General features: G+C 44.8%; 1 protein-coding gene across 1 annotated transcript in view; it reads right to left on the reverse strand.

Moving 5' to 3' along the window:
• Positions 1–10,955, reverse strand: part of FANCL (FA complementation group L) — a 55,651-nt gene extending 44,696 nt beyond the window's left edge. The window contains exons 1-4 of the mRNA XM_006016735.3: positions 10,917–10,955; positions 9,463–9,521; positions 6,725–6,785; positions 2,323–2,379 (exon numbers count right to left, since the gene is read on the reverse strand). Coding sequence (XP_006016797.1) covers positions 2,323–2,346 — 24 coding nt within the window. The 5' untranslated portion in view covers positions 2,347–2,379; positions 6,725–6,785; positions 9,463–9,521; positions 10,917–10,955. The remainder of the gene's footprint in view (positions 1–2,322; positions 2,380–6,724; positions 6,786–9,462; positions 9,522–10,916) is intronic.
• Between the last annotated feature and the right edge of the window lie 8 nt (positions 10,956–10,963).

Genomic DNA, 10,963 nt, shown 5'->3' on the forward strand with positions numbered 1-10,963 from the left:
GCACCCTTGCCTATTTGTACCCCGCCGGCCTGCATTCCCCGACCCGGCGTGTCCGGGCTGCTGGCTACAGCCCGCCACGCGCAGGCCCCCGAGGGCCTCGGACCACTCCCGGCCCACACATACTGAACGGGCAAAAGCAATTGGTGACAGACAGGGGGACAAGGCTGAACTCCTCAATTAGTTCTTTGCCTCAGTGTTCCTAAACGAGGGGCAAGACAAGTCTCACAATGGGATTGTAGAAAGGCAACAGCAGCGTGCCAGACTACCAAGCACTGACCCTGAGATGGTGCAGAGTCACTTGGAAGGACTGGATGCATTTAAGTCGGCGGGCCCGGATGAGCTCCATCTGAGGGTACTGAAGGCACTGGCTGATGTCATTGCACAGCCACTGGCAAGAATATTTGAGCACTCGTTTTGAGTTCCCGGAGGACTGGAAAAGGGCCAATGTGGTCCCTATTTTCAAGAAGGGGAGGAAGGAGGACCCAGGCAACTATAGGCCAGTCAGTCTCACCTCCATCTTTGGCAGAGTCTTTGAAAAGATTATTAAGGCTCATATGTGAGAGCCCAGCAAGAAAAATGATGCTGAGGGGAAACCAGCACGGGTTCGTAGCAGGTAGATCATGCCTGACTAATCTAGTCTCTTTTTATGACCAGGTTACAAAACACCTGGACGCAGGAGTAGGGGTAGACATTGTCTACGTAGACTTCAGGAAGGCCTTCAATACGGTATCTCTCCCCACACTGGTGAACAAGTTAAGAGGCTGTGACTTGGATGATTACACAGTCCGGTGGGTGGCAAATTGGCTAGAGGTTCGTACCCAGAGAGTGGTGGTGGATGGGTCGGTATCAACCTGGAAGGGCATGGGCAGTGGGGTCCCGCAGGGCTCGGTCCTTAGACCGATACTCTTCAATGTCTTCATCAGTGACTTGGACGAGGGAGTGAAGTGTACTCTGTCCAAGTTTGCCAATGATACAAAACTGTGGGGAGAAGTGGACACACCAGAGGGCAGGGAACAACTACAAGCAGACCTGGACAGGTTGGACAAATGAGCAGAAAACAATAAAATGTGATTTAACAAGGAAAAATGCAAAGAGACTTTTTTTAAACAATCAAAAAGATACTATGTCCAATTTTGACATCACCAATCCTATCCATAAACCACCTGACATCTGCATTTATAACCATATAGTTACACATATAACAAGGAACTCTGATTATTCTGTGCTCTATAAATAGGGCCTGGTTTAAATCGCGGGCCCAGCTCACAGTGCAGTGGCTCCTCTAATCCTTGAGTTCCCCCTGCGTGTCCCCCCCTTCCCCCACTGATTGGCAGAGGGGCTCCATCAGCCTCACTGCTCACTCCTGATAGCCAGGAGGCAAAAATTGCAGTTTTAAATATGCTGCAGTTTTTGCTTCCCGTCTGGTCAGCAGCAAGATAGAAATATGCATAAACAGCTGAGTACTGATAGTAGTACGCATAAATACAAGAACATTTTCATGTTCTACTTTGTCCAAATGGATTTTTAATAATAAATAGCTGTGTCTATCCATGCTAAAGACTAAGGCTTTGACTATGACAAGTCGCAACAATACAAGCCATAGTTAGCACGTTTGAATGAAATAATCTGAGACCACAACACTGTAGAGATAAGTCTTGATATGGAAATTAACTTTAGTTAAAATGCTGTCTTCCCATCTACAGTTGTTAGCAGGAGTTGGCAGATATGCTACTAGCAGTAACAATACAAAGCTTGCAAAAAGGAAAAACCCCTAGTGCTGTTGACACTACCTCCTACCAATGTAAATCTATCTATATTATAAGTAAGAAGTTATATACACCTTAAGGATGCTTGTTTTTCAGTTAAGTCAGGCATCATAGGTAGTACTACATTATAAACTCTGTCTCCAAATCATGCTACTAGGAACACATTTCTTCAATATGGTGGCAAGGATTGGCTATTTTTAAACAAATGTAAATAAGGACCAAAGAATTATTCCTTTGTATAGTCATTAAGAGTCTGTTCTCATCGACCTAGGCAGTATTAGGGAGCTCTAACAAACTAAGAATTACATTTGTTGCAATACTTAAAACAGGGCCCTCTGCTGCAGCTTTATTTAATCTGCAAAGTGGTCTAGTCAGGAAGAATTCTAACTCCAAAGGTAATTATTAGATCAACAGCAACTAAGTGCATGCAGCCCTAGCGCTACATCATTTGAAAAGGTTAATGTTGAATTTTAAAAGGTTCATTTAAATTAATACACAGATTCTTTTTCTTAACAAAGGGAAATAATAAAAATTGGCAAAAAATAGCATTACTCACCAAAATCGTCTTCAGCTCCTCCATAAAACTGACCAGATCAGAACAGTATTGCAACCTCTACCGAGAAATTTTTTTTAAAAGTTAAAATTTCCTCAATTTCAGTAATGCTTTCAGAAACAGTTTTAGTTTTATTACCCGTTTTCTGATATTGTAATAAAATAAAAACAAATAAAATATGGTAAAATGCAGCAGATTTAAACTATATTTCAATTAAATTACAAATCCTTTCAGTCCAAGTTTTATTATATGATAAAAATGGTATCAATTTTTAGTAAATTAACTTAAACTGTTCACCAATCAGAAAGGAGCCTCCTTAATTCTCTCAGTATTTAAAAAAATATCTTCCCTGTTTGGCTAAATTTTGCTCAAGAGGAACACTGTTCTTCTACAGTTGGGATGTCAAATACGTTGTCCCATGGTGCCATTCCATTCCACCCACCCAAAGTCAAGGGGAGAGGGCTCAGAGGTATAGCCAGCCATAGGGGAAGTACAGACATCTAAAAAGCCAGAGAGAGAATTAATCCAATCTACGCAGGTTTCTCTAAGTTGCGTAGATCGGATCAGAAGCAAAGGGAACTCACATTTGCCCATTGAGGGGGGGAGGCACGCAAATGCCTGCACTGGCCTAGGACCAGAGAACCCTAGGCCAGAACGTGCGGGGTTCTCCTGCACACTTCCCAGTGTGCCAGAGAATGCAGAGGGCAACTGAGCAGGGGCCATCCCTAATTGGCTGCCAGGCACATACCCCCCACTCCCTGCTGCCACCAAAGACTGCTCCCTCCCTCCCCCAAATGCCCAGCCCCAGGCAAGCCCCAGAGGGGCCCACCATGGCGCACGCCCCCTGCTGCTGCCAGGCGTGCAATAGAAATTCCACCCCCAGAAGCCAATGGCTAGGAACACGGGAGGGCTAGCAGCAACAGCAGGGCCACAGGCATGCACCCAACAGCCAATCATGGGTAGCCCATCTCTGTAGAAGGAAGGACCAGGCCCCAAGGAACCCAATCCTTCCCTCTATGGAGGTTTTGTCCCCACTGCCCAGAACAAGACCCCAAGGCTGCCCAGCATATTTTGTTGGCAGCAGCTGCTGCTGCTTCCGCCACCAGTGGAACACACCAGATGGCCCAAGAGGCTTGTGCTGGGCAGCAGGGATGGAAGCACTCCATACAGGGAAGGACTGGATCCCACTGCCCAGTGAGGGTCTCCTGGACTGCCAGGCATATCCTGCCTGAGCTCAGCACCAGCAGCACATGCCGAGCAGCCCAGAAATCTTGCACCAGCCAGCGAGATTAGGAGTAATCCATAGAAGGAAAGATTGGGCCCCACGGCAAGCCCTCCAGTGCATGCCATCAGCTGCCTCTGGTGCCAAGATCTGGCAGGATGCGCTGGGCAGCTCAGGTGGCCCACAGCAGGGCCAGTTCCTTCCCTGTAGGGAGCTCTCCCACCCCGACTGCCCGGTGCAAGTCTCCCAGTGTGTCCTGTCGGAGCCTGGCACCAGCAGCAGCCAGCAAGATGCACTGAGTAGCCCAGGTGGTTTGCACCAGGGATGGGAGTACTCTATAGAAAAACAGGAGTGGGCAGGGGGCAGCCCTGCTGTGCAGGCTCAGGGCAGGGGCTGTGAAGCAGAAGCTCCATTCTCTCCCCACCCACTGCACAAGCAGAAGAGGCTTTTCTGGCTCCTCTCTGAGACTGCCTGAGGGTGGGGTTGGCCCGATGCTTGCCCAGAATGAATGAGCACCAGCCACAGCTAGGACAGTCCTGCAACTGGTGCCTGGGATGCCAGAGGACAGAGAACTAAGCCGATTTGCTACGGGATATGGTACAAAAGTTTGATATACTGCTCAAACCTAAACCAATTAAGTCTAATACTACATCCATCCAGGTCTATCTTAGACTGGTTTCAAAGTGGTGGAACCTGGTCTATGTGTGCTGAATGTCTGTTCTGTTAGAGGTTTAGGCCACTTTCCAATCACTTATACTGGTGTACATGCAATTTCTAGGCACAGAATCCAAGGTCCCTCAACCCTGATGGATACTGCCATTAGTGGGGAGGATAGAAAATAAGTGCTCTGCAGATATAGCCCTCACTTGGCCTTGCTGGACCCCTACCACATGGATCCTGCCACATTTACTATTAGCTCCATTAATTTGGCCTGGGAGGAACCCCACGGTCCCAATCTGGCCCAGGGTGGGTGAGTTTAACACCCCTGCTCTAGGTAATGTGGAATCATGCCACTGTTTTGGAAAGAAACATTTAGTACATGAGAAAGCAATAGCTAGAATGTTGTCATCATAGCAGGAGGCTGATGCTCCTGTAATTGACATTTCTTGCAAATAATCTTTTCATACTAAGTGCTGTTGGCAAAGAACATGAAAAAAGAGAGGGAAAGGTAGCAGAATAAGATCATCCTATGCAGTATCAGCTGTTTAATATATTGTTACATCTTATAATCTTCAAAGTTAAAACTTCTCAGAAAAAACAATATATTGACTACAATATATTCTTATATATTTGGAGTAGCCTACAAAATCCATATAAATCTGCATCTTTACTCATGGGCAGATGTAGGATTTTGAAAAGCAGGGAACAGATGATGTGGTGCCTCATCACCTCTAACCTAACATTTTTCTCCAGTTAAAAAAACACAACTAGATGCTTTACTAATAAGAGAAGGGCCTAGGGCTATATTATTCAGTTTAAGAATGAAGCAAAAACAAATAACCTAATTGAAATATGCATTTACTTAGCTATATGATGTACTATGTATAAAAAAAATAACAGACTGAGCAAAAAAATAATCAAAATACATTGTTTCATTAATTCTATAGTTATTATAATGAAATGTACATTTCCTTTTTCAGATTTATAAAACAAAATCTACCCTTCTTGAGCATCTTGACGGTACATCCAATGCTTCACTGAATGTTATTGCTAGACATGAATTAATGTTTCCACACTGTGTTAATTGTTTTTAACTCTACCTAAAACCGTCGGCAAGGCCGTAAAATAAGGGCAGCATTACCAAGAACAGGTAACAGACTTCAGAATTGTGGAAGAAAGGCTGGCTCGATTAGTGGAACATCAATACCAACAAAAAGGAGAGGGTTGTTAACACCTGTGGAATGAAGAGTTTAGGAGGGATCAGGTAGATTATAATTAGAGATGCACTGATACATCGGTCCATATTGTATCGGCACCAATAAAAGGAAAATTGACATTATCAGCAATCAGCTTTTTTTGGCTGATATGGCCGATAATGTCACTGATAAATGCTGCGTGCATGAGCACAGCCACAGCATGCATGCGGCCAGCCCGGCAGCTTGGAGAGCAGCATCCAGCTGGTAAGTCTGTTGGAGGGCAAGGGAGAGGGAAGGGGTATGTTGGGGGTGGCAGACTGAGGCCCCTATGGTGAGAGAGGAAAAGGGGCTGGGGCAGGGTGCAGGACGGATCCATGACTGGCTCGTCCCAGGCGGCATGAGGAGGAGGGCTCAATCCCACCACTCCGTGCACCCTCAGGGGAGGAAAGGAGGGCGGTATCCCCTGGATCTGTGTGTGGAGCAAGGGTGGCTTGTTGCTGCAGGTGGAGCCAGGCTCTTCGTAGCAGGGAGATTGAATTAGGGCTGTACTCAGGGCAGGCGGCAGCAGCAGCACTGGGAGGGGGAGCTATAATGAATTTTGGAGTGGCTGTAGCCCCCACCCCGTAGCCACCCCTTCCAGCGCTGCCACTGCCCACCCTGAGCGCAGCCCTGCCCAGGCCCCCCACTGGGAAGAGGCTGGCACAGCACCCGGCCCCAGCCCACAGCAGCAGCCCACCCACTCTGCTTGGTGCACAATCTGGGAGGCACACCCCCTTGGCTCCCTCCGGGGTGTGCGCAACAGTAGGATCCGCACCCCTCCCGACTCTCAGTTCTGTCCCGCGTCCCAACCCAGCTAAGCAGCACCTGTCCCTGCCCCAGCCCCAAACCCTCCCTCACAACATAGACCTCGATCTGCCCCCTCCCTCACCACACCCTTTCCCTTCCCCGCAACAGACTTACCAGCTGGACACTGCTCTCCAAGCTGCCAGGCTGCATATCGGCATCAGTCGATATGGCTTGTTAATAATCAGTCATCAGTATCAGCCCATAAAATCTTTTCAGTGCACCCCTAATTATAATGAGCCATAGGGACAAGGGACTGTCTCACTGCTGCCTGAATAAAAATGGTAGGCAGTTGTTTTAAAACTTTGGGTGGACCAGAAATCAAAGAGGTGCAACTGTACCATTGTATCCCCCGTCTTGCATCTGCACCTGTCTTTACTGTATGAGTGGAAGGTTCTCTTTAACACTTTTGGAGAGTGGAACAGTACAAAATTTAGAAAATTCATATGTATAGCTCAGGAAAGTTTCTATAAAAAGAGTATACCTGTTTTAGAATCTGACGATATCCATGCAATAGCCTCTGTAGCTGCCAGCTGCACTGTATCCTAGAAATAGAGGATTCATACACAGTGTTAACCTGGATCAAGCAATCTTTTAACAAGAAAGCATGCAAGAAAAAAAACCTTGTCTTATAATTTAAGAGGATCAAAAAGTTCCTTTTCCCAAAAAACACAAGAACAAAACAATATTTTCAGACTACTTTAATTGAGTTTTTCCACTCAATGAGTTACTTACATTTTTAAATGTCATTCTGTCTACAGCTCTTTAAAAATTAATAAGTAGACATTTACCTATAAGCCAGCCTCAATTCCATGATGAAAACAACACAATTCTTACAAGTCAATATGGTTTCATAAAAGCCACTAATATTTTAAAAATGGTATTCTGAAAATGTCAGAGTTGACTGCTACACATTTGAGTTGGGATACTTAAGAGGGCAATTCAAATATAATATTTAAGAAGTATAAACATTAATAGTTTGCAAGAGCAAATTAGTTGTTGCATTGTAATCTTGTGAGAATTATTTTTTTTTTTATTCTACTAATCTTCAGAGAAGAGAAAAGCTAATTGCAATACTGTTCAAAGGAATAAAGCTGAACATCTTGAACTACGCTTTTTGGGGCAGAGTCCATCTCTTACAGCTATGGTGCTCAGATCAGGCCGGCAGAGGTTTGTAATCTTACCCATGGGGGTCTGCACAGGTCAGAAAATTAAGCAACAAGGTGCAGCAGTAGCAGCACTAATTGCTACCAGAGGTACAAAAATTAACGCAACCCCTCTCCCCTTCTGCCAAATTTCTGGGCCCATGGAAAACCCCACAGTTTGGATGACATGGTCCCATATGCCAGATGATACCCACGTGCAGGATCCAGCCTTCAAACAAGTCTCGCAGCATTCATTCAGCCCATGGTAGGACAGGCTTAGCACCACTGTCCTATATAGTATTTGCAAACTGACTAGAGTAATGGGTTCGCCATCTTACCTGGACTCGTACTTTCAACAATAATACCAACATTCATCACAACTATAACTAACTAAAAATCATTGCCTTTGGACAGAAGTTGTATATTAGTTCTAAGCCTAACAGTTTTTGCTGTAACTAAGTGTGAAGTAGCCACATTTGTATAATTTGAGCATGGTTACTTTTTAAAATCGAGCTAGACATTAAGGTTGTAAGAAGCTTTAGTCACTGATTGAATTCCGTGGAGATTCAGCCCAATTCGGTGGCTGAATTTGTGAACCCGAATCAAATCAAGAGACCCTTTAATCTCTCCGAATTTAATCGGAACCCTCCAAATTGATTCAGAGAGATTCAATGATTCGGCCATAGACACAGCTATAAATGTTTTTTCTACATGCCTCAAGGTACCGTGCGGCTCGTGAACACCGAGATGGTGGGGCGTATGGAGCGTCCCACAGTAGCGTGGGGGGGTCCCCAGTGCACTTGGTGGTAGATCTGGAAGTGGACCAGAAGCATTTCCGGTCCACTTCCGGGTCCACCGCGGAGCGTACAGGGGGGACCCTCCCCCCCACCCCGGCGACTGGTGCCCCCTGAATCTGGAGGGTCCGCTTCCAGGTCCGCCGATCATGCGGCGGGGGGGGCCTGCGCTCCTGTGGGATGCTCCATCTGCCCCACCATCTCAGCATTTGCATGCTGCGCCTGATACCTCGAGGTAATGTAGAAAAAACATTTTAAGCTGTGTCTATGGTCTAATCGCCTATTCTCTGAATCAGCATCACATCTTCAGATTTGGATTCAGCCATAGCAAATCGGGCTGAATCTGAATTAAATACGGCCCGCTTCACACACCCCTATTAGACATCTGTGCATCTTCTACTGAACATGCAAACAACTAGGGAAGTTTGGCCTTTTGTCTCTGGAAACTTAAAATAAATAACTTTTTTCCAAAACTGCAGACTTGCAAAGAGCTTGATCCTTAATAAAAATAATTGACTACGGCTTGTTTGCAGAAAATGTAGTTTAGAAATATTACACTTTATAAAAAGTATTATTTTAATTGTTATATCATCCTGCACCTCAGATATGACAAAAAAGGAAACCCAGCATGTCTGGCAGTCTTACACTGCCTGGTGTTCCCATCCAAGATTCTGGATACACTCTAGGCACACAAAACTCACAGCAAGCTAATGTTCATTTGATCCTTCAATTTATACATCATTCATACAGAAGTACATTTGATGTGAAGTAAAAACACGTCTTAATAAAGTAAAATCAACATTTAAAAAAAAATAATACATGTTCTGTTGTATCTACAAACAACAAAACAAGGTTTGTTATGGGGGGGAGGGGGAAGACATGACTTCTCTCTCAAATATAATTTTGCATTAACATTAATTTAACAGCAAACTTCCTTGATACACCTCCAATTTAACTGACCTCTCAAAAACATTTGCTTACTGACATAGTTTATGTATGTCTATGTACACAGGAGTACCAACAATGAACTCTTACAAACTTATTGTAAAGTAAGCCATGAAGTTTATCAAAGCTTATTACTACTCACCAAGAATACCAAGAATATGGTGGAGGGGGAATCAAAGATGCTACAGATTACTGTTGCCAGTTAGGTTGCAAATAGTAAGAACTGCCAATATCTATTTATAAATGCATACTTACACACATCATCACTGCCTACATTACAGTGCAGTCACAGAAACGTAAGCACATTTCTCATGTAGTAGAGAAAAAAAATACCTCACCTTGCATTTTTTAGCTGAAAATCTGATGGCAATAATATTCTTATATGGAAGTCTCTGCCCTATAAAAATAAGTTTAGTTGAAGCATCTGAAATACAAATTCACATAGAGAGACATTTCTATCTTCTCTAATGGTAACTGCTAAGAAGGGAAAAATAACATGCATTTCATTTATATAGAGAATGAGTCATTGCAAAGATAATTTCTTCAATCTTAAAAAAGCACTGTTGTCAGGTATAATCATTATTATTCTGTGCTTTTAATTCTGATCTTGAACTAGTCTCCTTCCACTATTCACAAAATAAAGTGAAAATTCTTAAGTTCCTCACCATGTAATGAAACAGAAAACAATCACTGCAAATTAAAGAACTATTAATAAAAATTAGGTAGAAAACAAGCAACAGAGTTTGACCCAAGCCTCAATAAAGTAAACAGAAGTCTTTCTTCAACTCAAATTTGGGTAGATCGGACGCTTTAAGCAAAATAATATTACACTGATTAGACTTGGGCAGTGATTTGACCCTGTACAGTTTTAACAATGTAAGTATACATAGTTCCAATTATATGAAATGAAACTGGCAGGTTAGTTCCGCCCCCCCCCAAAAAAAGGTGGGGGGCTCTTTCCTACATACCACACACTTATGGCATAGTCAGTCTAGATTTAAGATTTAAGTCTTCCCTCTCCATTCCTGTATGAAGAATAATAGTTAATATTTGTAGTGTTGAGGCAACCTTGATGCCATGAAATAGGCCAGAGGACAAGAATATTTGTGGGCGATATCTTTTGTTGGACAAACTGCATTGATGGGATAGACCTGTGCAGGCTTTGGAGTGTTTTCACAGTGTCCTTCCTCAGGCCTCAGGGACAGAAGCCAACGCAGCTAAGTAACATCTACTTTTTTTTTTTTTAAATCGTTGTCCCTGAGCATGGCACCTTGCTGAGATAACTAGGGCAGTTCAATTCTTATTTTGGAGTGGGACTTCAGATTCATCTCTCCAGGGGCATCGAACTCAAATCGGTTGGAGGGCCGCATTCCCCCCTTTTCAGGTGCCTATGCTTTGACACCAGTGGACCACAGGCAGAAGTGCCTCCAGCAGCCATAGGACTTCCCGAGATGGCAGGCTGCACCCCAACCTTGTTGGGAGTGTGCGTGCGTGGAACTGTGCCCCTCCACAGGCACACAGGCAGGGAACAGATGCAATCCCGATTTGGGGAAGGAGTGGGCAAGAGCCTCCTCTACTCCATTCTCCATCAAAGAAATACTGGGGAAAAGCCCCCAGGCCTTTCCCCAAGCCCAGCAGTCCCAGTTTGGGGAAGAGGCAGAATGCAGCAGCAGCGGCTGCTGGCACCACAGGAAGCTACCCCACTGCTGCCAGAGCCAGGACAAAATTCCCTGGGCTGGGCTGGGCTGGCTGAGCTGGGGCAGCGGGTGCGAGCTGGCGGTATGGAAATCACCCGAGAAGGAGGCAAGAAGTGAGGCAAAGCCCCCGCGCCCACTCCCG

Source organism: Alligator sinensis, unplaced genomic scaffold (genome assembly GCF_000455745.1).
Source record: "Alligator sinensis unplaced genomic scaffold, ASM45574v1 scaffold219_1, whole genome shotgun sequence".
NCBI classification, from domain to species: Eukaryota; Metazoa; Chordata; order Crocodylia; family Alligatoridae; genus Alligator; species Alligator sinensis.